This window comes from Bombyx mandarina, chromosome 08 (assembly GCF_030267445.1).
Source record: "Bombyx mandarina strain Sakado chromosome 08, ASM3026744v2".
NCBI classification, from domain to species: domain Eukaryota; kingdom Metazoa; phylum Arthropoda; class Insecta; order Lepidoptera; family Bombycidae; genus Bombyx; species Bombyx mandarina.
This window is the reverse complement of record NC_143215.1, coordinates 582,175-608,722: the sequence shown is the minus strand read 5'-3', so window position 1 is coordinate 608,722 and position 26,548 is coordinate 582,175. Positions and strand designations below refer to the sequence as shown.

At 40.2% G+C, this 26,548-nt stretch overlaps 1 protein-coding gene across 1 annotated transcript; it reads right to left on the bottom strand.

Moving 5' to 3' along the window:
- Positions 1-318: 318 nt before the first annotated feature.
- LOC114244967 (putative inorganic phosphate cotransporter) lies at positions 319-14,278 on the bottom strand. Its single transcript, XM_089728967.1, has 11 exons — positions 14,130-14,278; positions 8,752-8,891; positions 6,281-6,460; positions 5,142-5,280; positions 4,541-4,764; positions 3,660-3,812; positions 2,915-3,047; positions 2,275-2,399; positions 1,358-1,480; positions 731-875; positions 319-482 (listed from the first exon to the last, which is right to left on the bottom strand). Exons 1-11 carry the CDS (start codon positions 14,197-14,199, stop codon positions 412-414), a joined length of 1,503 nt encoding a protein of 500 aa, XP_089585093.1. The 5' UTR covers positions 14,200-14,278; the 3' UTR covers positions 319-411.
- Positions 14,279-26,548: the final 12,270 nt, after the last annotated feature.

The following is a 26,548-nucleotide window of genomic DNA, read 5'->3' as shown; positions in this document are numbered from 1 at the left end:
ACAAGAAATTAAATCATGTTTACAATTATATTTTCCGGCAATCGTAAAATTCTCACTTCGATCCAATCTACTTCTGACTGTTCTAGGACGATTCCCTTTTTTAAAATTAAGTATCAGATTTATATTTATTTAAAATTCTATTTAAATTTAGTCCAAAACATCTGTCTCAATTGTTTCCATACTACAAGCGGCATTATAGCAATTCTCTTTGTCTGCCTTTTGTTAGCTTTAAAACTTGACAAGCCAAAAACTGCCAATTATTTACTATCTTCGGTAATACGTTCACATTTCTTTGCCAGAGAGAAATAAAACTAATAGTACCTAGTAGCACTAAACGTATATTTTTATGACACAAAAAACGGAATATAAGGTACATTTAATGTAGTATCTAAGGCTATTTTCTTTTTAAAGCTATGGTTCTGCAGTCTTCTCCTGTTCTTCAACATTTAAATGTTTCATAGTCAATACCGGACGTATTTCTTCTGCGGAAATATAAAGATGATATCGTTAAAAAAGAGTTTGATAAATTACTTAAGTGAATAAAAGTATTTAAACTACAAAATGTGATTTAATCAGATTTAGCAATATGAGATACAGGTGAGAAAGTTGTTAAATCATCATGTCATGCTAACAATTCATAACACATTATTATACTCATAACCAAGCTTCCTAAAAACTAACCGAACAATGATATCTGGAAAGTGAGTGAAGTAAAGTGTTGTAAATTTACCTGCATCTGATTTATTTCTGTTTCCCCAATCAGGACGATCCCAGGGCTGCCTCTCGCCACTGCCGAATATCAGGTAAATGATGTTGGCAGTGACGCAAATGGCCGAGGTTGCTAGAAATACGATGCGCCAACTTGAGATGTCCGACTGTAAATAATCATATACATATTTTTAGTCTTCTGTCTAAATCTATGGTCGATAATATTTTTTTTATTACTTAGATGGGTGGACGAGCTTACAGCTTACCTAGCGTTAACTGGTTACTGGAGCCCATAGACTTCTACAACGTAAATGCGCCACCCACCTTGAGATATAAGTTCTAAGGTCTCAGTATAGTTAGTTACAATTCTCAACACTTATAACTTATAGCACTTATAACTTAACATTTTACTAGTAAATTTTAGTATAAAATAGCGGGAGCTATTGTACAACAGTTATTGGTTCCAATTTGTAGGCCAGAAAATGTTTTATTGGCATCAAAGTTTATAAAAAATACGGGTATATTTATATTATATTTAGAGTCGATTAAAATATTTTTCTATTAAATTTATTATTTATTTTCCAGAAAAATACTCCACGAAAGTATGTTAAAGAACCCATTAAGGAAGTAAGGAGTACCCGATACTTACCGAATCATTACGTAATATAAGACTAGTGCCAACCGGCGTTAGTATACTGCCGATACTACCGGCGAAGTTGGTTATAGAGAGCATCACGCCGGCAAAGTGTGGAGACAGGTCCAAGTGATTTACCTACAAGAATTTGACCAAGTTTAAGCAACATTAGCAAATTTAACTTTGGGATCGTGTATTTAATTGTTTTACGACATGTAAGTTTTATCATTAAATATTCTTAATTTGTAGGCAGCCTATCTGATGGAATATAGTTATCGACGCTTATAGACGCCAGGAGAAAAGCCATTCCGCCGCCTACTAAACTCCTGTCTGTATGATATTAGCTTCTGTTATAATGAGTACGAGTACTACCCTTAAATGCAATTGAAAATATCTTGAAATCTCTTGGTAAGTTCACAAGCAAGTCTTTTTGTTTTCGAACCAGTTATGCTATCGTTTTATTCACGGATATCAAATCTATATATATATATATATATATATAAAATGAATTGCTGTTCGTTAGTCTCGCTAAAACTCGAGAACGGCTGGACCGATTTGACTAATTTTGATCTTGAATTATTTATAGAAGTCCAAAGAAGGATTAAAAGGTAGATAAATATGAAAATGCTCTGAATTAAATAAAAATAACAATTTTGTTTTTCCTTTGATGTGTCCCCCGTCGGACGGATTCCTTTTGTTTGTTTTAAGTTTATTTTATACAAACGCTTAGGTCTTTTATCTATCGATTGAGGCACTAAAAAATCTGCCGGGTCAGCTAGTATAATATATAATAAGTAGCTGGCACCAAGGAAGACGATTTACGATTCAAACTTTTAATATTCGTATTAACTCCAAAGTTCATAGAATATGAACAACTAATTCGATGCTTCCAAGTCAAGCCGTTATTAAAGGTTTTTAAATCAGACACTCACCATGAAGCCGGCAGAAGTGCAACCACACATAGTAAGTAATGCAACTACAGTTGCGATAGCTATATTCTTGTGTTCTGGCCCCATAAAAGCTAAGACAATTAATCCCGCACCCGTCCCGAATAATCCTGAAACATTAAAAGATATTTATGATATAAGCTATATTCATAAATTAAACTAAAAGGAAATGTCGAAATGGGTAGTCCTTTTACTAATAGCAATCTTTGCGTATACTATGTCATATAATAATAACAGAAGTCAAAATTCAAATACAAAATTTATAAAATTATACTTGGTAACTGCCTAACTGCTATTTACAGTAACGGCATCTATAAAATTCAGATGTATTTACGGGTACCATACATTATAGTTACCGAGTGCATATGAGAATCAAAATACTGTTTATTTATGCTGTGAAATAATCGTGTCATTTAATTTCTTTAAACCACCAAGGAAGGACACCAATACTTGAAACTTTAACCTCATGTTCGAAAGTGGATAGGGCCTTTTGCACTGTCTACGGTCTTTGATAGTATTAGTCTTTGGTTTTTTGGTACTTCCTACCTTTCTAAGTTAATCCAGAGCAATGTAAAATTACTCCAATTAATAAATTAGGTACTTTTTCATTTAACCAGATATTTACCTAAAGAATTGAATATCTTCCTACAGGCGCCGATGGAAAGTAAACCTCTGTTGTATATCTTCTCACAAATAATTGAAGAGGCAATACTGCCAACCCACATACCGAAATAAGGTAGTGCTGATAGCAGAGCACTCTGAAATGAATAATTATGCTGTTGATCTAGTATACTAAATCATTTATATCTTCAAAATCTTGTACATAACGCTTGATCACACGACTGGCTAGTCTTATAGATTACCATTCCAAGGTTGGTCTAGCGTGGCATACTGCTCCCGTCTACTATTATGGTAGGCACCATTAACTGTCCTTATGGAAACTTTGTTTCATAGAAAGTATAGATTTTTCAAAGATAGTTCCTGACTTATTTTTACTACACGATTTTATTCCTTCACCGTGGACGTCAATCGTGAACATTAAAAATTTTCAACTACGTATTTAATTTGAAAAATTGGTACTTGCTGGCGGGATTCGAGCACCGGTGCATCGCTACATACGAATGTACTGAACATCTAATCTTTTAGGCCACGATCACTTCAAATTCTTTTTCTATGTCGACGATATTGGTGCTGTTCAAAATAACAATATCTACCAAGCAGCAGAAAAATCGCCAACATTCCATAAAAAAACCAAGTTGAGCTTAAAATCTTCAACCGAAAACTTATACTTCAGTATTACAACAAAGAAGACAAGAGAATTGTATTAAGCAGTGCTAAGAGTCGAATTAAAAAAAAAAAAAACTACTTACATTCTTCAGAGATATTTGCATGGCCATTTCCAAGTACGTTGGCAAGTCGACGAAAAATAGCACGAAAGCGACGGTGTTGGCGATATGCGAGGCCGTGATGGCCCACAGTGGCCCTGTCTTAAGCATCTCTTTCCATGGTGTCGGGCGGTTGCCCTAAAATAAAAATAATGTTATGAACGATTTTTAAAGGCATATTTAGATGTATTATATCTTTAACTAATAAGTAAAAATCTTCTTCTTTTTCTCCACCTTATCCCACTAGGTGGGGTCAGCACAGAAAATGTTTCTCTTCCATTCTCTTCTATCAGCCGTCATCTCAACACTCATATTGTCATTCAGACACTCCGTCTATGTCTTTCTCGGTCTACCTCTTACCCCTCTACCTTGCACTACCATTTCCATACATCTCATACTACTCCTCCTCCTACTAATGAATAAAAATAACTAATAAAAAAAAATAACCGAGAAGAGCCGCTCGGTCAACCGGCCCCGTCTAAGGATTCCCTATGTTGTGGGTACCAGAGACTGACAAACATACTTATATACGTTAAATACAAAAATAGACATTAAATACCCAGACAAAGACCAAACAACACGTCATACGAAATTCATCATACGAATGTTTGCCCGATGTGGGAATCGAAGCTACGAGCGCAATAGTCAGCTCTGCTAATTACTGCACTATTGAGCCAGACGAAACCAAATATGTCTTGAGACTACATACGTGGTTTTTTTTAAAACATTACTACTGATTTAAGTTTCCGTTAACTTCTAGCTGTTGGCCGACAAATATCGTTACAAGTGTTTTATTATTTTTATACAGATACAATAATTTGAATGTATATAAAAATCGTAGACCTGTATACAAAAGTCATTATTACCCTGTGAAAGGCCGTACTCATATTCAACCCCATTTCAATATAATATTTCTCTTCTTCAGACATCATTGGATGTTCTTCGGGAGAGCTGGCCGAAAACCAGAACCAGAGTCCAGCAGTGACAAACATAGATCCTCCCGTAGCATAAAAGATTAACTTCCAGCCCATTGCAGTTTCTGCCAAAACTCCTGATACCGGCATGGCTATGATTGTACCCATTTGTGCTCCTGAAATAAGATATTTAACTTATTCGGGTATACAAACAGATTCGAGGCATGATTAATTGTTTAAAATACTGTAAAACCACTACTTAGTGTTTTGAGTAGTTTAGATATTTTTTGTGTGGTAAATGGGAAATGACATTTGAGGTACAAGGTCAATAGGGTCTGGGTCCTAAAACTGTGCACGTTTGCGTGCCAACATTTCACTACATAGGGATAGCGCCATTTTCCTCAAAATTATACTTAAGCTCCAGTTTTTAATCGACTCTAACTGTACTAACACGTTTTGTTATAAAATAAGCTACTCGACGATATTTTATTCCAAGCAGTTAGTTTTTAAGTCAGTCACTTTTTTGTTAGTACCAACAAAATAATTTAAATACCTCCGTATACAACGCCAGCCAGGGTAGTACGTTCGTTTGCTGGTAACCATCTTCCCAGGAGCGTGTGACTGGCTGGAAAGAGGCAAGCTTGCGTTAAGCCCATGAGTACTCGACAGAGGCATATCATCGGCCAACCTCCCTGAAAATGAAAGCGGGTGTTACACTAAGGACTTGCCTCGAATTATTCGTTTAAAATTAATTTCTGAGATAAACAGACGAGTTGGTCCACTAATGCTAAGTGGTTATCAACGACATCTGTGATAGAACCGGTCATCGTTCTCGTCGAACCCGCAAGGGCTCGGTAAGTAAGCTAATCCACGGACACAGCCCACTGAGTTTCTCGCCGGATCTTCTCAGTGGTTCGCCTTTCCGATGCGGTAGTAGATTCTGCGAAGCACTGCTTATGCTAGAGCCAGTGTTAACAACTTCGCCAGGTTTGAGCCCCGTGAGCTCACCTACTCGTTCGGTAACGCTGATAAGCCTCTCAAGGCTATCAGATTAGGTAGGAAAAAAACGTGATACAATAAAACTCGTCTTTATAGATACCTACAGCTTTTTGGATGACAGATACAATGAAGTGCACGTAGCCAATCTATTAACATGAAGTGCTTGTTACCTTACATTAGGAATTATACGTTTTAACCCTTTGACTGCCATGTAGGTCACCGGTGCCCTACACGGCGCACTCAAGTAATCATGTCGATTTTTGTTACTAAGCGCTTGGATTGCCTAACTTTGCCCTCTTTTGTTTGTTAATGTATGTTTTGGTCTTTTAGGTCTCTTAGAAATAGATTCAATGTCAGTATCTTTAGATTCTTCTTTCCGAGAGTCTGCTAGATATTCCGGCGCTTTAATAAGAAGAACGAAGAGAGAAATCGACACAGTGACTTCACCGCGCCGCGTAGGGCACCGGTGACATGGCAGTGAACGTGTTAATCGATAGAGATGAAACAACCGCATTAGAATTAGCAATTTCTTCCCGACTAAAACAAACACAACAGTAATAGGATAACCAGAGAAACCACCTTTGCTAGAAACAACTGAAGATAGTGTAAATATGGGTTATAAATTCAGGAAGATAAGTAGTATGAAAATTAGAATGAAAAGTAGCAGCAGTTTATATTTTTCTTTATACTTACCAAACTTGCGAGCGTGGGCAACAGCACGCAAAGTGACCCATTTGCTAACAATGCGACCAGCAGTATTGGTTTTCCTCCATACTTCTTTGCGAGGAGTCCAGCTGGTATCTGCATAGTCATGTAGCCCCAGAAGAACGATGACAATATTAGACCTTGAGTCTTCTTGTCCCAGTTGTAAACCTGTTCGGTGGAAAAATTCCTCGTAAATTGGCTATTAATTTATATAACACCAAAATTGTTATTATTTTTACTGATCAAATATTATCTTAAGTAAAAAAGTCAATAGTAGGATTTTATCTTGTTAAAGAAATGAAATAGGTACTCAACAAATGTTCGCGACTGACTTCCACGGTGAACGAATAACATCGTGTAATAAAAATGAAACCCGCAAAATTTTAATTTGTATAATTACTGGTGGTAGGACCCCTTGTGAGTCCGCACGGGTAGGTACCACCTTCCTGCCTATTTCTACCGTGAAGCAGTAATACGTTTCGGTTTGAAGGGTGGGGCAGCCGTTGTCACTATACTCGAGACCTTAGAACTTATATCTCAAGGTGGGTGGCGTATTTAGGTCATAGATGTCTAGGGGCTCCAGTAACCACTTAACACCAGGTGGGCTGTGAGCTAGTCCACCCATCTAAGCAAAAAAAAAAAAACCTCACGAAATATGAATAAATAATATGTCAAATGTATATAGGTAAGCAAATATGGAAGTGAATCTATGGTGCATTAGTCAAGAAATATTAACCACTAAAGTCTAGTAATTAGCCTAGGTAATCCAATTCGCAATACGCCTTACGGCTAGTAAATGGCGGTTGGTCTTCGCAGTACGTCGGTATAATACTCAGAGAGCGCTAGGCACTGCATATTCTCTTAATTGGAATATACCTACCGCGACTTTACCATCGACTTCGATCGTGAAAGAATAGCATCGTGTAATAAAAATCAAACCAACAATAATGATGTCCTGCATAGTTAATTTACATTTGAGACATAGACCTCAAGCCTCAAGGTAGGTAGGTGGCATTAACATTGTCAGAAAATGGACTTCGTTAACCATATAACACCAGGTAGACCGCGAACTCATCAAACGTCTATAAAAACCTATAATATTTTTTTTATGTTTCATTGACCGATGTGTATGGATATTTTTTTATATCGACGCTTGAAAGGCAAACGTGACTAAGCGACAATACGTGAGCTTTACAGTAGACTAATTTAAAGTTGAAATACCTGAAAAAATATCTATTTTAACGAAACTAGCTGTAGGATTGAAATTATTTTAATAGACCTAGAAATATATTTTTTTTGCGCATCGAATATGGTTATTGCCTGTCATTTATGTATAAAGCAGTTATTGTCGCTTAGTCACGTTTGCCTTTCAAGCGTCGATATGCTTGTTGATTCTATATCGACGCAGTTTGTTCCCTCATACTTTTTGTTAGCATAAGAGGAAAGATTAGCTTAGCGATGGAAAATGCATCTCAAACTTTATCTTTAATAAACAGTGTGACCAAAAACGTAATTAATGATAAGATAAAGTTTAACTGCTAAATAATTTTAAGTTAAATTCTAATAACACTACTAAATAATACAAACAAATGATACGAAAAATGATTTATAATGATAGTACATTTGATCCACTGATAAAGTATGTGTGACAAGCATAAACAGTCACTGTTTGAATATTTACTTTTATATGAAATTTTCCATTCAAATCTACTTGTTGAATTCAGGGTACATCTTTTAATTTTGAGGGTTCCATAAAACAAAAAAATATTGGAAGCATGATCGAGAATGTCAAAGATGCTATATTATTTTAATGGCTTATTAAAATAAAACGTAGGCTAGCGGTAGGTGGCGGCTTGGCTCGGCCCCTGGCATTGCTGATGTCCAGGATCGATGGTAACCACTCACCTTCAGGTGGGCCGTATACTTGTCTGCCTACACCGGTAATAATAATAAATAATAAGCGTGAAGCAGTAATGCGTTTCGGTTTGAAGGGTGGGGCAGCCGTTGTAACTATACTTGAGACTTTAGAACTTATATCTCAAGGCGGGTGGCGCATTTACGTTGTAGATGTCTATGGGCTCCAGTAACCACTTAACACCAGGTGGGCTATGAGCTCGGCCACCCATCTAAGCAATAAAAAAAAGAAATATATATATAAAAAAAACCATCTACATGTCGTAAGACCTGAGATCGACTGCTTAATTTCTATAATAGAATGCCAGGAAGATTTCACATTGACTTTTAATTTAAATAAATGCTTTTGACCTTCACTCGAAAATGCAAAAAATGCAAAATATCAAGAAACTATAAGCTTCAAAATGTTGGATAAACGTTATGCGCACGATAAATACGTATTTTACGTAGTTTTTCTATGGATTTCCTCGAATGCAACTCGTAAGCATTAACCTTATGCAGTGTGATTTTCTGTTCGTACAAGCTCGTTATTAAAAACAACATACCTCAACGTTAGTATCATTCTTTCTAGAAACATCGGTCATGGCCAGAATCGCGACTCCGAGACTGCTGCGTGCCATGTACAAAGCTATCATGCAGAAAGACATGCATATCATCTGTACATGACGAATGCCGAAGCCGAATTCTGGGAAGGAATAAAAATTTAATGTTTGCATCGTTACAGAAGTGAAATTGCGCTGATTGCGACCCTGTTAGTGTATGCTGCATTGAAACGTGACGTATTTTTAAGCCCAAACTTTTCCATTTGATAGGAATGCGTTGGTAGCTCCACAGTAATATCTTCAGTATCTAGAGACAATTATGTCGGTGTATCTAAGGATTTCAATACCATTCCATAGCCTCCTTTAGAGAGAGGCTAACGCTTAGGCAACACTAAAGAAGGGATGAAATAAATATCGCTGTGTTAGTTTTTGTTAATTGAAAAGTTTCATGACCGTTTATGAGTATCTTTATATAATGAACTAAAAGAAAAAACAATAATCTTAGACATTCTTTCAATTCAATTCAACGGCTGCCACGCCCTTCAAACCGAAACGCATTAAGTACTGCTTCATGGCAGAAATAGGCGTGGTGGTGATACTCACCAGTGCGGAATCACAAGAGGCCCTACCACCAGTAATAGACTGTGCGTAATTGAATAATAATACTTTTATTTATGCCTTTCGGATATGTTGAAAGTAATAGGCAAGATTTTTTTTTATAAAAAATTGGACGACTCTAGTACAGTTCCGGTAACCACTTAGCATCCTCTGGAATTTGAGCTCTTCACCTAATAAAAAACCAACATCATGATTAAAAAATAAAAAAACAACTGAGTGAGCTGTGTGCGCTGTTTAGCATTTTCGATCAGTCGAGTCCGGCTTACAAGCCGTGTGTGGTATCGGCATCTGCAAATATTTGTATCTACCAAGTCAGGTCATAAGTATTGTCACACAGTAAAAACTTTTCTTTTAGAATGCTGGCCACAAAAAAGTTTATTGAATTCGAATTTCGAATTGTTCATGAAAATAAAAATGTATACTTTTAGAATTTTACTCATTTTTAAATATGGAGTGGACGCTTAAAGAAGACCGTGTTGCAGTTATTGCGTTGCATCGTTGCGGTTACGCGCCAATTCGAATTTTTAACATACTGAAAAATTTGAATATAACCAAAAGATTCGTTTATCGTACCATCAAACGATACAATGAAGACTCTAGTGTAGATGACAGGTCAAGAAGTGGTCGCTCTCGGTCTGTTAGGACTCCAGCAGTGATAAAAGCTGTGAAGGCGCGAATTCAAAGAAATCCCAAATGTAAGCAGAAACTGTTGGGCCTTCAGATGGGGTTAAGCAGAACCACGGTGAAAAGGGTGTTAAATGAAGACTTAGGGCTTCGGGCATATCGAAGGAAAACAGAACATCGTTTGAATGCTCGTCTAATGGATCTGAGACTGAAGAGATGCCGCGCTTTGTTGAAGCGGTACGCGGGAAAAAAATATCGGGAAATTCTTTTTTCGGATGAAAAAAATTTTACCGTAGAAGAGAACTACAACAAACAAAATGATAAGGTGTACGCACACAGTAGTGAAGAAGCGAGCAACCGTATTCCGCGTGTCCAACGAGGTCATTTTCCATCCTCGCTCATGGTATGGTTGGGAGTTTCTTATTGGGGCTTAACAGAGGTACATTTTTGTGAGAAAGGTGTAAAAACGAATGCAGTTGTGTATCAAAATACAGTCCTGACGAACCTTGTGGAACCTGTTTCTCATACCATGTTCAACAATAGGCACTGGGTATTCCAACAAGATTCGGCGCCAGCTCATAGAGCGAAGAGCACACAAGACTGGTTGGCGGCGCGTGAAATCGACTTCATCCGGCACGAAGACTGGCCCTCCTCCAGTCCAGATTTGAATCCGTTAGATTACAAGATATGGCAACACTTGGAGGAAAAGGCGTGCTCAAAGCCTCATCCCAATTTGGAGTCACTCAAGACATCCTTGATTAAGGCAGCCGCCGATATTGAGATGGACCTCGTTCGTGCTGCGATAGACGACTGGCCACGCAGATTGAAGGCCTGTATTCAAAATCACGGAGGTCATTTTGAATAAACTTTAGTGTCATAAGAATCTATGTTTTGTTAAGTTCATTTTGGTATATGAATGGTTACATAATGAATAAACTTGTTTCAATTATTTTACATTAAACATATGACAGAATTTATGACCTGACTAGGTACTTCAATAGTTTCTAGCCTCTATAATTACAATATCAAGCATTAGTGGTCTGACCAGGTAACTCAGCATTTAATAAATGCCGGTCAACGAAACGTGGCAAAATATAGAAATAGATGAAGAGAAACAGTGAGAAGACCACAGAAGAGTCCCGATCTTCAACAACGAGGGAACGACTGAGCAGAAGATTAATTCAATAATTCCATAACTAAAAAGAAGCAACCAAGTGCGGTGAAAACACAGGTTTGTAAAGGTTAATAATAATAGTTAAATAATAATAGGGTTAAACTTTAAATAATGAATATCTCGAATGATCCAGTGTATCGATTGCCCTGCCCGTCTAATGCCAAAACCAGGGTTCAAATTCCCTTTTTCTTCATCTTAGTCGCGTACTTCATTGCTGAAGGCTGTGTTCCTAAATGGCTTTCGTGGCTCTTTGTACTTCTTTGGAGCTTTCATTTTGTTCAGTTTTCGGCTTCTCCCACGGCGGTCGCAGCGGAGAGTCCGGTCAGCGTGATCACCTGATTTGACCAACGGTTTGGTGGCCGGCCGGCGGGTCTTTTCCCTTCTACCTTGCTCACCACAGCCAATTTTTGAGGTCGTCTGGTGGCAGCCGAGTATGTGACCAAAATAACCAAGAACCCTTTGGTAGCAAATCGTAGACAGTTTCGTTTCTACGCGAAGTTGCTCGAGAACAGATTGGTTTGTTCCCCTGGGGGTCCACGGTATGCGGAGTATTCTTCGCCAACACCACGGCTGGAACGCTTATATTTCGTTTCGCTTTGTTACTCGAATCGTCCACAACTCTGCACCGTAGAGAAAAATCGAGAAGACCAAGGTCTGGACTAGCCTCATCTTGGTAGCATTGGAGATTTTTTTGTCTTGTCAAATACGCGTAAGCTTGCTCATCGCAGCTTTGTCTAAATTCCCTTGTCGCTTTTAATAATTTCAAAGTTATACCGTACGAGCTTACACACGAGTAAATACACGAGTAACTAGCTCGTGTTCACTAATAACTTTTACAACGTATAACACAACGTAGCGTGAATGCAATCCGCATATTATTTAATTTCCGTAATTACGAGAAACATCAGGACGTACGTTTTGAAGCTTTTGTTTTTCGCTTAAATGCGTGAAGCTTTTGCATGGACATCTACAGCATACATGGTGCTATCCACATTGAAATATGAATACACCGAATAGTAAGTTTGAGATGATTAATCGAGATGAGGTGCACTTATGTCGGATGGCTGTACGTTAGGATGTCCATTGGCTCTGTTAACTACTTTATTAAGTGGGTCGTGAGTGCGTTCACTCATATGACCAATTAAAAAAGGAGAATGAGTTACTCCGATGTACATGTCCGAACGCTTTAAGCCGTTCTTTATCAAACAAGATTTAAAGAGCCCTAACGATAGGCCGTAACGTCGCTGTGTTCATAGCATTGCTAGTGTTACAGTTTGTTTAAATTAGCAGAGAGGTGAGCTCACCTGTCTGTCTACACCAATAAGCCACTGATTTTTGTTTGTTTTCAATCTTCATTTAATTATCGAATTAACATAAACCACACCAACAGTCAAACCTCGAAAATATTTACTAAAGGGCAGTATTTTTCTTAACTCCTCTGTTGACCCAGTTTTTATTTGTATAGGTTGAAGTTTGTAATCGGGTTACAATGTTTGTTTGGGTCCCTCATCTGTTTCCCCTCACAGTTTCCGTGTTGGAAAAATCTTTGCGTGCTTATTAAATAAGATATATGTTTATGTAGGTACATCTATTTCACAACATGATATGCTGCGGATTTAGCATATTATGTCTATGACGTTACGAATATTCAAACATTACTTCAAGTTAAACAATGAATCTACATTATTTTGTTTATTAGGGAATTTCTAAAATTAGGTTCAATGCGTTCATAATTGGAGTTTTCCTAGTACATAGCTAACATATCTAAACTTACGATGTAGTTGGCCGGCTCAGTCGATTAAAAGCGAATATTTACAATTTAAAAAATAGCTTCACAAATTCAGTAGCTTGAACTTTATTTTTCAAGATTTCAATACTGTCGTTGTCAGTAATTGAATAGTTACGCCATATTACTGATAAATACATACGAAAACTATTTAATGTATTTTTCTTTATTGCTTAGATGAATGGACGAGCTCACCGTCCATCTGGTTACGCAGCCGTGGGCACATGGCTTATGTTGCAGGCCAGATTTTGTTTCTTTTTACTTGTGTTTTCATGTATCTTATTAGCTTGTGATGTGTATTGTGTGCCTAATAAATAAATAATAATTTGAAGTCGTCGTGGCCTAAAGGATAAGACGTCCGGTGCATTTGTACCGAGTGATGCAACGGTGTTCGAATCCCGCAGGTGGGTACCAATTTTTCTAATGAAATACGTACTCAACAAATGTTCACGATTGACTTCCACGGTCAAGGAATAACATCGTGTAATAAAAATCAAACCCGCAAAATTACAATTTGCGTAATTACTGGTGGTAGGACTTCTTATGAGTCCGCATGGGTAGGAACCACTACCCCGCCTGTTTCTGCCGTGAAGTAGGTGTGTTACTACATCTGTTGGCTCTACTCTGCTGCATTGCTGACATCCATGAGCGTGGCCAGTGCCAGCCGAAAACTCTGCAGTTTGGCTAAAAAACTTGTAAGTGAGTACAGGGCTAACATTATACTGAGGCGAAACTTTCTCGTCGAACCCGTCATTTGCGACGAAGGGTTCGGCGAGTAAACTAACCCATAGGCACAGCCCACTGATTTTTCTTGCCGGATCTTCTCAGTGCTCTTGCTAGGGACAGTGTTAGAAACACTTCCTGGTTTGAGCCCCAAGAGCCTACTTACACGCTAGGGTAACGCTGATATAGCCTATCAAGGCTATCTGTCAGCATAGGTGGGGGAAAAAAAGGCCAAGTCAACGCCCGTCTCATCTTAATGTGGTTACTAGTGCTCATAGACTTACATCGTAAGTGACGCTATTTCAAAGGGATTCGAGGTCGAAATTTGTAAATGTTTGTACATTCATTCTGATGCACATAGCTGTGTCTTTTGCCTTTATTTCAATTTGCCTTGCGCTTGTTATTTATAAACGCAGCCTTAGTGTGAAAAATTACCGAATATGTTAAAGAACTTACTCTTAGCGGAAACACTAAGTCTTCCCGGTTCTCTCCGCAACATCTTAGCAAATTTCTTCTCGTCGACCATTTTTTTGAGTGAGCCAAAGATAATCAAATGGAATTTCACTTTTCGCCATCACTGCCAAACGGGCAATGAAATTTTGTAGAAAATCAGTGCTCCTATATACCTCTGAGAACCTATACAAACGGTCCCAAGATAATTTTAAACCTTACGGCTTGCGTTTAAGACAACATTTTCTAGAGCATTGTTTGCCATTGTCACGAGCTTTGATTTGAGCAAGCATGTATATCTTTGAGTAAATAATTAGTTGTGACGCGTAATAATATGTTAAACATTATTTATTTGATAGTAGTTTGGACTGCGGCATTGCCTATATCTATAATTATATGATTATTTGAAATACCATCCTTCTGTAGTGGTAATAGCCATTCGTTTTCTATCTTTCTTTCTCATTTTAATTCCTATTCTTATGTTTAGTACTAGTGGAAGCTCAGATAGCGATTATTCTAATGCTATTAAAACTTCAACCTTATCCCAATATACAGTGATGGACTTGAGGCTGCCTTAGGCGCTGTTTGTCGCGTCGCCCTTAATGTTAGATTAAGTTTTATTAATTTTGATCCAATATTATTTAAAATAACTTTATTACCTTAAAATAATATAATTTTTAATTATAAGTAATAAATATTACGGATAAATAAGTTGTAAACCTTACACAAATAAATAGATATATTTTTTAATATTAATCAATTTAAAAATTTCTTTTTCCTGGATTTAGTTCGCGCAAAAATATCAATCAATCAATCATAACCAATTTCATGGACTAGTTGAACTGCAATAGACACTAATGAAATTGTATTAAGTCTATCTTGACTCATACGCATGTAAATAGGTTTTTACTCTTTTCAAAGTAGAAAAATGTCTTTCTCCTCAACAATTTGTAACCGAAATACTTAAAAATATACGTAAAACAATATCCACAGTCGGGTAAACATTACAAAGACTCTGTGAATGTAATAGTTAATACTTTGCATATAATAGGGGTTAAAAAGTATGAAATTGCCGTTTTATTGTAATAGGTAATTTTAATTGACATAGAACCTTCGTGGTTTGAGATTTTTGAGTGAAACTTTTTTTCAAATGGTACTTATGAGGTTCTTCTTTTAAAAAATGTGCAACATTCGATTATCGACTTTCAGTTGTTTTTTTATTCAGCTTAGACAAGAAAGATGGATACTTCTGGAAGTCGTCGTGGCCTAAAGGATAAGACGTCCGGTGCATTCGTAACCAGCGATGCACCGGTGTTCGAATCTCGCAGGCGGGTACCTATTTTTCTAATGAAATACGTACTTCACAAATGTTCACGATTGACTTCCACGGTGACGGATTAACATCGTGTAATAAAAATCAAAACCGCAACATTATGATTTGCGTAATTACTGGTAGTAGGACCTCTTGTGAGTCCGCACGGGTAGGTACCACCGCCCTGCCTATTTTTGCCGTGAAGCAGTAATGCGTTTCAGTTTGAAGGGTGGGACAGCCGTTGTAACTATACTGAGACTTTAGAACTTATATCTCAAGGTGGGTGGCGCATTTACGTTGTAGATTTCTATGGGCTCCAGTAACCACTCACCATCAAGTGGGCTGTATACTCGTCTGCTTATAAGGAAAAAAAGTGCAATATCAGGTGTAGAATCTATCATTATACCAAAATACTTAGCATATTGCACCTTACTAGAGATTTGTTGCTATATGTACTTCATTCTGCATCAATTAAATTATTTCGTTGTAGACTTTTTTAGATAAATACGATTATTTCCACTACCAAAGTGCGCGTAATTTTAAAGGTTCAAATAAAAGTGGATCAAATTCAGCAAGAAGCTGTAAAAAACATCCATTATGAAGATCTCCGATTCGTTCTGAATTTCCACGAAATAGCAATCGTTTTATTGCTAGTGATTTATTGCAATGACTTGGTATAAAAAAAAACCCAGTACGTAATTTCCTCATCGAGCTTTTTTATTAGACGTTGATCAACACGCCCGTGAATTACTGTTCGAGCTTTGAAATAACTAACTAGCGTTTTGTCATATTAATAATTTACACGACCTTCGATGCGTGCTTTTGAGTTTTTCCAGTCACGAAATCCTTCACCAGTAAAAGCGTTTGTTTCAGCGCTTTTACCAAATAATAAGCATGGAATACAAAATACGGAACCTTTAGTTTCTGAATCACCACTCACGGCGTTGAATCTCTCCATTTTTCAATGTACCTTGAAATTAACTTTGGAACTATGTCTTTTTATACCATTATAAAAGTTTTTTGAATTTTTTAAATTCGCGTTATCATTTCGTGGTATACCGTTCACAGTTATATAATACCGTGTTTCTTTATTCAAATTCTTTAATTATGGATCATTTTTAAATCGTAAAATATCAGTTGTTGACTGGATTTCTTCTGTTGTGATGAAGAGAAATTTGATCCTTTTTGTATCTTGTAACGGAAAAGAGTCTGTGCTTCTTCGCTATCTTGGGCCGAAGTATCTTCTAATTCCACCAATAAAAATATAATTTTAAACAACTTATATCAATTAATTTATTAATAAAATTAAAACGTTATATCGAAAAAAAGTTATTTATAATTATGACAATTACCTACAACATAATATGAATAGGTCGGTTGTTGGTCATTAGAAGATTTTTTTGAGCTTGTCATAAAATTAGATATTTTTGGTGTCGTTTTTTAGTAAACTCTCTCTTTTTGTAGATTCCTCTCCATTTTACGATATTCTGCACCACTAAGCTTTTTTTCGATAGCCACTCATATTCAATTAAAAATAAAATCAGCACTATCACAAAATTATAAAAAATATTTATTTATTTTATCAAATAATAAATAAATAACAATTCCTTTTTTTATTTTAAGAAACGAAATAAAATAATTCGTGTCTTGTAGACATGAACAGCATTCGTAAAACTGGAACAATTGCTCAGACTTTCTTTACTTTTTTTCGTCCCTGAATATTGGCATTACAAAAATTTTGCCGCCCCTCAAATCATGCCTCATGGGCCTAGGCGTAAATTCATCAATGTATATACATATAATAAGTTAGTAATATATGTATATAACTAAATTGTTAAATATCTAAATTAGCAAGAATGTACAAATAATTTCAGATATGGCTAAGTTACAATTTTTTTTAAATATAATGAGGGCTAATAATTAAATAACAAAGGATGGACATCATGGCTAATCACCTCTCTGCTTCGCTGTACCAATGGGATAATGAACCCGACATAATGTCCACTCTTTTACTTTCGGTCCTACACGATTTACCCTTGAATCATACTTTTTTCATCATTTACAACAAATTCCGATGATTCTTTCACAAATAGCTGTCATGTCAATGATTTTTTGTTTTGTGTATGAATTAAAATACTATAAATGTATTTATTTATTTTCTTCCTGTGCTTATAGCTTAAAACAAGTAAAGACAAATAAGCATACAGCTCCTTTGAGTTCTAGTAGGCAGCAATATTCATGGTATTCGGCAATTCCTGTACCTAGACTGTAGACAACCTACCATTTACGAGCTTTTTCGTTTGAAATAAAACATGTCATAGTGTTTACTAAACAACGCGGAGGTGGGCTTATTCAAGAGACAAATAGTGCTTGCTGACCACGTTTTTTAGAAGTCAAACCTTGTTGGACGCAGTCATTGTGACATTGACATGACAGATTGAAACATGTTATTATAACAATCTGAAAAAATATTTCTTTCAAGTTTTCAATGATCTGATGCCGACCCTAATGGGTTAGCGCCAATATACCTAGTCAGGTCATAAATTCTGTCACATGTTTAATGTAAAATAATTGAAACAAGTTTATTCATTATGTAACCATTCATATACCAAAATGAACTTAACAAAACATAGATTCTTATGACACTAAAGTTTATTGAAAATGACCTCCGTGATTTTGAATACAGGCCTTCAATCTGCGCGGCCAGTCGTCTATCGCAGCACGAACGAGGTCCATGTCAATATCGGCGGCTGCCTTAATCAAGGATGTCTTCCAACGACCTCGGGCCCAAATTTGCAAACCCTTCCTCCCCGCCCGCAGCGTGAGCGGCGCAGCGGTCGGCAGGCCTCACAACCTGCTGGCTTTGCTGCATGGCTCCTCGCGCTGTGGGAGAAATTGTCCGAGGTGATCTCCGGAGTGATCCGTGAGATCGCCTCGGGAGCTAGCCCTTTCGGGGCGCTCCTGTCGGGGTTCTACCAGATGATTGCGCAGCTCAATGGCTAGCCAGGAGTTGCGCATCATCTACTGGAACCCCGACGGGATTAAACCCCGTAAGAACGACCTCTTGATTCTCGCCCGAGAGTACAACCCTGAGGTTGTGCTCCTGGGCGAGACCAAGCTACGTCCTCAGGATGTGTTCAGGATTCCAAACTACTTCATGTACCGACGTGACGAGCTTACCCCTGCCGGGCGGCCGTTCAGGGGCACTGCGGCCCTCGTCAGGCGGGACGTGGTGCATGATCAGTTGGATTTGCTGTCCTTCACATCGACAAGGTCAGTCGGTGTGAGGGTACACACCTCGGGGGGAGATATGCGGATTTATGCCGCGTATAGACCCCCGGGGCCTGATTTCCACCCTGAGGATATAAGACGGGCCCTGAATTACGACAGCCGCCCAGCTCTGCTGGTCGGGGACCTCAACGCGAAGCACGTCGCGTGGGGCTCCCGACTTAACACAGCAGTGGGCAGGCGGCTGTTAGAAGATGCCGATAGGGGCGACTACTCCGTGGTCGGCCCTGACGAACCCACGCACGTCCCGTCCGCCGCGCGATATCAGCCCGACGTACTGGACGTGTGTGTTCATAAGGGGCTACGGTGCCCCGTAACGATCGAGGCACTGTACGACCTGGGTACCCCCCATCTCCCTATCCTGGTGACACTGGGTATGGGGCTCACCCGGGTTGCGACCTCGCCCCTACGACCGAAGGTCGACTGGGAGCTCTTTAAGAGACGACTGGTCGACCTTCCCGTAATTCAGGAGCCCAACACCCCTGATGGGGTCGACGACGCGGCGGTCCGCCTTGTCGACACCATCAGGGGAGCGATCGACCAGGCGACGACTCTTGTGCCCAGCGGCGGGCCCAGAGGCATACTCCCGGCCCATCTGAAAGCGATTATTCGCCGGAAGAGGGGCCTGAGGAGGCTCTGGGCGACAACTCGTTGTCCCAGGATCAAGCGCGAGCTTAATGAGTTGGAAGCGGAGTTGGCGGCGAAGATTAGCTCCTTCCGGGGCTATGCGTGGGAGGAACGGATTGAGGAGGCCCGTGAGGACCCCTCTTCCGTATCCCTCCACCGACTTTGCCGCCAGCTCTCAAATCGGCCTGCCCCCACTTGTCCACTTGTGGACGAGAGGGGCAACCGATGCTTCTCGGCTCAGGCCCGCGCCGATGTCCTGGCCGCAATGCTGGAGCGGCAGTTCGCTCCAAATGACTCTGTATCCTCAGAGGCCGCATTCCACCAATCGGTGGAAGAGAGCGTAGCGAACCTACTCTCCTCCAGGGTGCCACCGTTGGGAGATGATGATTTCATCACTCCCAGCGAATTGCGCCTCTCCATCAAGCGGATGAAGAGGCGCAAGGCGCCGGGTGAGGACGGTATTCCCTCCCTCGCATTCTTCCACTTCCCTGAAACGGTCGTGTCATACATGACACGGCTGTTCAATTCCATTCTGTCCACAGGACACTTCCCGGGAATTTGGAAATTGGGCAAGGTCATTGCCTTGCCCAAGCCCGGCAAGGACAGGAGAAATCCCTCCAGTTACCGTCCGATCACCTTGCTGTCGCATGTGGGCAAGTTGTTCGAGCGGCTGCTGCTGAGAAGGGTGTCGCCGCACATCCTTCTCAGACCCGAGCAATTCGGGTTTCGCAGCGGTCACTCGACAACGCTGCAATTGGTCCGCGTTGTGCATCACTTGGCGGATCGGTCCAACGCGCGCCAGTACACGGCCGCAGTCTTTCTCGATATCGAGAAGGCCTTCGACCGTGTCTGGCATGCGGGACTGGTTCACAAGTTGTTGCGGAACACGGACCTCCAGCACGCCTACGTGCGACTGCTGGGGTCGTACCTGGAGGGAAGATCCTTCCTTGTCGCGGTCGAGGGCGCCAAGTCGTCGGTGCGCCCAGTTACGGCCGGAGTTCCTCAGGGGAGTGTCCTGGCACCACTCCTCTACGCTCTCTATACCAACGACATTCCCACGCTTGAGGGCAACCTCCAAGCGTGGGAAGCCGACGTGAAGTTGGCGCTGTTTGCCGACGACAGCGCCTACTTCGCGTCATCCAACTTCCCCTCTGCGGCCATTTCGAGGATGCAGAGGCTATTGGACTTACTGCCCCAGTGGCTGGACCGATGGAGGGTCGCGGTCAACGTGGGGAAGACTGCGGCTATCCTCTTCGGTCCGGTCCGCACAAGAGTCGTCCCGGGACAGCTCAGTCTCCGTGGCGCTAATGTCGAGTTTAGATCCAGCGTCCGGTACTTGGGGGTCGATATCGACCGGAGTTTGAGGATGACCGCCCACGCCAAATCGGCGTTGGCGGCCGCTCGCTACGCGAGATTCCTCCTCCGGCCGGTGTTAGCCTCCGGGTTGCCGGTCAGGACTAAGCTCGGCATTTATAAGACGTATGTCCGTTCCCGTATCACGTACGCAGCTGCGGCCTGGTATCACCTCATCCCGCAGGTCATGCGGGTGAAGTTACAGGCCCAGCAGAATCTGGCTCTTCGCACGATAGTCGGAGCAGGGCGTTACGTCAGTAATGCCGTAATCGCCCGGGATCTGGATGTGGAGTCGCTCGAGGAGTTCATCCGGAGGCTAGCTCGTAATCTTTACGAGCGGGCTGACGGTGGACCCCACGAGCATCTCCACAATTTAGCTCCCTTGCACGCTAGACCACCTGATGGTCTGGCGCTACCAAGGGAGCTACTGGAACCCCCGGCTATGGTAAGATAGTCGGCTTAATCGGAGTGATATGGGAGTGCTCATAATGAGTGCCCCCATGGGACTGAGCTGTCCACACTCGTCATTTCCCCCCCACATCGTTGGGGTGCCCCCTTATGGGGACCCATTTCCCACCCCCGTTGGGTGGACCACTCCCCCTTATGGGGAGTGACTATACGTCGGTCCCTCCCCGCGACGGCCTGGGGAGTTCTTAGCGGGTGAGCGCCAAACTAGTGCCGCGGCCCCCCCTCTGATTTGTAGAGGCGGGGCCGCGGCATGGGGCCGGTGGCGGGCCCCTCGTCAGCTGTCTGTTGCCCTGGCTCTTGTATATAGTATGTATATAGTAGTATAGTTAGTTGTAGTTAGTTTAGTTAGAATTAGTTAGATTGTAAGAAAAAAAAAAAAAAAAAAAAAAAAAACAGCAGCCGGCGCCGGGGTGCCACCTCCGCGGGCATCAATCCGTCGCTCACATCAAGCTCATCGTATTATGTATATGTATATATTTTTGTCGATGTGGAGTGCGCCGAACGCGCATACGAACCCTCTTCCCATTCCCCCCTGCATCAACTCACCCCTGCCCTATGTGGTAGGGAGCTTCTGCCCGGGCAGTGGGGTTCGCCCCGAGGCCCGTTCCGTGCCCCCGTAAGGGGGTACGACGACCCTTCTTCTCTCTTCTCTCAAGGATGTCTTGAGTGACTCCAAATTGGGATGAGGCTTTGAGCACGCCTTTTCCTCCAAGTGTTGCCATATCTTGTAATCTAACGGATTCAAATCTGGACTGGAAGAGGGCCAGTCTTCGTGCCGGATGAAGTCGATTTCACGCGCCGCCAGCCAGTCTTGTGTGCTCTTCGCTCTATGAGCTGGCGCCGAATCTTGTTGGAATACCCAGTGCCTGTTATTGAACATGGAATGAGAAACAGGTTCCACAAGGTTCGTCAGGACTGTATTTTGGTACACAACTGCATTCGTTTTTACACCTTTCTCACAAAAATGTACCTCTGTTAAGCCCCAATAAGAAACTCCCAACCATACCATGAGCAAGGATGGAAAATGACCTCGTTGGACACGCGGAATACGGTTGCTCGCTTCGTCACTACTGTGTGCGTACACCTTATCATTTTGTTTGTTGTAGCTCTCTTCTACGGTAAAAATTTTTTCATCCGAAAAAAGAATTTCCCGATATTTTTTTCCCGCGTACCGCTTCAACAAAGCGCGGCATCTCTTCAGTCTCAGGTCCATTAGACGAGCATTCAAACGATGTCCTGTTTTTCTTCGATATGCCCGAAGCCCTAAGTCTTCATTTAACACAATTTTACCGTGGTTCTGCTTAACCCCATCTGAATGGCCAACAGTTTCTGCTTACGTTTGGGATTTCTTTGAATTCGCGCCTTCACAGCTTTTATCACTGCTGGAGTCCTAACAGACCGAGGGCGACCACTTCTTGACCTGTCATCTACACTAGGTAGTCTTCATTGTATCGTTTGATGGTACGATAAACGAATCTTTTGGTTATATACAAATTTTTCAGTATGTTAAAAATTTGAATTGGCGCGTAACCGCAACGATGCAACGCAATAACTGCAACACGGTCTTCTTTAAGCGTCCACTCCGTATTTAAAAATGAGTAAAATTCTAAAAGTATACATTTTTATTTTCATGAACAATTCGAAATTCGAATTCAATAAACTTTTTTGTGGCCAGCATTCTAAAAGAAAAGTTTTTACTGTGTGACAATACTTATGACCTGACTAGTTATATTTACTTTGAAATAAATTATATCGGAAGCCTTACTAGGTGGGAGGTTATAATGTTCATATCCGATCCGGGCGGGGTGGAAATTAAAGCAGCCGTCGCCGAAAACATTTCTTGTCAGATCCCCCGGATCTACTACTAAGAACCCAAAGGCACCGACCGACCTTTTGGGCTCTTCAAGCACCGGTCACCGTCCTCATTGAACTCGTGCGAAGTAGCCCATAGACACAAACCACTGAGTTTCTAGCGGGATCTTCTCTTTGGGTCACGATTCTGATTCGGTAGTAGATTCAGCAAAGCACTACTCTTACCAGGGCTAGTATTAGAAATTCTCTGAGGTTAAGCCCGTGAGCTCACCTATCGATCCGCTTGAATTTGGAATAGCCCCTTTGGCTACCAACCATTAGGTAAGGGGAAAAAAGATATTAGAATCTACTCTCATAGCTGCAGTCCTTTATTGAAGTGGTAGCATTATGCATGAACATAAACATGGTTCATCGTTATTAGCATTTGAATTTGTTAATTTTGTTAATTTACTTAGACTTTTAAATACAATAGATTTATTTAATTATTTAAAACTAGTTGTAGATTTATTTCACTAAGCGTCATTTTGTTGTCTATAAATACAAACAATTTTTAGTACCAACCCATTTTTCATTAACATTACAGCTAATTTCGTAGTAAATAAATATTAACTAAAATAAATATTTGCATATGATTTCACGATATAATAATAATATAGCGTATGTAGAGACTATAGATATCATTACAAAGTATAGCAACATTTTGCGTTATAAGGAGCAATAAATACGTTACTAGTACTAAAATGCTATTTTTGTACATCACGTGAACAAAACTATGAGATAACGTTTGATTACACGCTCATGCGGAAGTTTTGATTCTACTGAAATTACTAGCAGAGCTGATACACACTGAACCGGCTGCCAATGTACGTATATTCAATTTTAAATTCACAATCAAATTCATAAATCTTAATGTAAATATTGCTGTGTAATTGTGGTAGTTAAATTTCTCCTGGTTTTTAGAATAACATGGTTGAGGCGAGGTCGGTTAATGAGCACTTATTTATGTGAGCCGATCAACATTATTCATTGCAGCAGCGTTATTGCTCGCATGACGATCAAACTAATCCGTAGATACGACCTACCGAGTTTCTCGCCGGAACTCTTTGCCGAGTTCGACGAGTACAGTTACCGTGATCTACAAGGCTGCTCTTCGATCGACTTCGTGAATTAACTCAATTCACCAAGGACAGTGTTTACAGTGGCTGAAGTCGCAAGACAACGACAATCGCTACACAGTAAAATGTTAGAAGATATTTGAGAATTTACTAATGAAATCACCATTAACGAACTTTGCAATAAGAGTAAACGGGCTTAGTATAAAATTATCTGAAGATATCCACGATTACGCATGCTGGAATTCCATTCACATATCTGTTACCATATTGTATAGTCTTAAGTGTTATAATTTTTTTTCATAACTCATCTGCACAATTTCAACTGTCTAATAAAAGTCCCCAGTTAAAGTTAGTCCAACATAGAATAAACTGACGTAATAAAAAACTCGTCAATGTTATAGAGATTACTTTGTTTTAAACATAAGTGCAAAATCCTGAAAGAAATAACTAAAACATTGTTTTTAAAATTACAATTTAGTCAAATAATACTGTTACTGTACGTCACTGTAATAATGCTGTTTCAATGACAAATCGGATATCCAATAAGGATCTTGGTCCTTGAATTCGTTAACAAACTTAATCCTTGGACCTTCATCAAGATGCGACATGTGCTAATTAGAATCTATGTATGTCTAGAACTTACAGCTTAGTTAATTAGTGAAAGGCGATAGTCAACGGTTAGGTAATCACTAGTAAATCAACTGCCAACGGAAGATTCCATTTTTTTATTCCAACATGCATGCATGTGTATACATAATAATATTATGTCTGCATAATGAAGCGCGCGTGTGTGTGCTATTCGCCAAATATTTGATCAGACGTAAGCTTGTAACTTTCATTTTGTGTCAAATCTGTAGTCGTCGTGGCCTAACGGATAAGACGTCCGGTGCATTCGTGTTGAGCGATGCACCGGTGTTCGAATCCCGCAGGCGGGTACCAATTTTTCAAATGAAATACGTACTCAACAAATGTTCACGATTGACTTCCACGGTGAAGGAATAACATCGTGTAATAAAAATGAAACCCGCAAAATTATAATTTGCGTAATTACTGGTGGTAGGACCTCTTGTGAGTCCGCGCGGGTGGGTACCACCACCCTGCCTATTTCTGCCGTGAAGCAGTAATGCGTTTCGGTTTGAAGGGTGGGGCAGCCGTCGTTACTATACTTGAGACCTTAGAACTTGTATCTCAAGGTGGGTGGCGCATTTACGTTGTGGATGTCTATGGGCTCCAGTAACCACTTAACATCAGGTGGGCTGTGAGCTCGTCCAACCATCTAAGCTATAAAAAAAAAAAAAAAAATCATTCTCGTCTTCGATGTTGTCTGACCTCCTTCTCCTTCGCATGCCTCTTTTTTTTTATTACTTATTTGGGTGGATGAGCTCACAGCCCAACTGGTGTTAAGTGGTTACTGGAGCCCATAAACATCCACAGCGTAAATGCGCCCCCCACCTTGAGATATAAGTTTTAAGGTCTCAAGTATAGTTACAACGGCTGCCCCATCCTTCGAACCGAAACGCATTACTACTACCCTCATGTCTGAGGGTCACGACCATCTCTCATTATTTTTCTTTGGAGGATGTTTCGCCATCTTCCTCTGTTCTCGGCGGTGTGTATGGCATCGTAGACTGTGGTATCCAAAGTGTTGCGGATTTGCAGGTACAAACCGCGGTATTTGATACTTTTATTTAAAGCAAATTAATAAAACATTCCAGGTTTTTTATTACAACCTTCCGGCAGCTAACCTTGGTAGCAGCGGAGTTGAGCGGTTGGTTATCAGCAAGTCTCGACCAAACGAGGAGGAAGAGGATAATTACGTATTGCATAGCTGTTTAGATTCGTTAAGTTTACCTTGGGTTGCATATTGATAAGTACGCACTTAGATATTGGCACTGTGCGTAACAATTCAGGTGACAAACGTAATAAACAATAATTTCTTAATATAGTTATTGTTATTAATCAATTATTATAAATAAATAAAACCTTTAAATAAATTTGTATAAATGTGTATAAATTATTATTAATAAATAAAACGGTCGGAAATGCGCGCATTCAGGCCCTTTTCAGTTCTAAACTGCTATGTCCAGTGCTTAATGATCCAGTGGGGCTTAAAGTGCTGGGACCGGCACATTTTTTGATCAGGCGAGTGTTGTTGGCTTTACCGGCAGGCAGTATACAACAATTTTCACAACTTTTTTGGAAATGTTGTGCCAAGATTACCTTCACTTCAGCAGCGACAAACGTGGTTCAACAGATTGAAATTAAGTAATCGGAGATTAAGTTCTAATTAAATCCAATGGACCGCCGTTACAGTGGGATCTAACTCAAAACGCTAAATTGAAGCCTGCTGCGGATGTGTCGTGCGAGCTGTTAAAGTTGGTAAATAAAAATAAGGATATGACGCGTCCTGTCCTTAGGTTTGTCCGCTCCTAATAGCGTTGGACACAAGC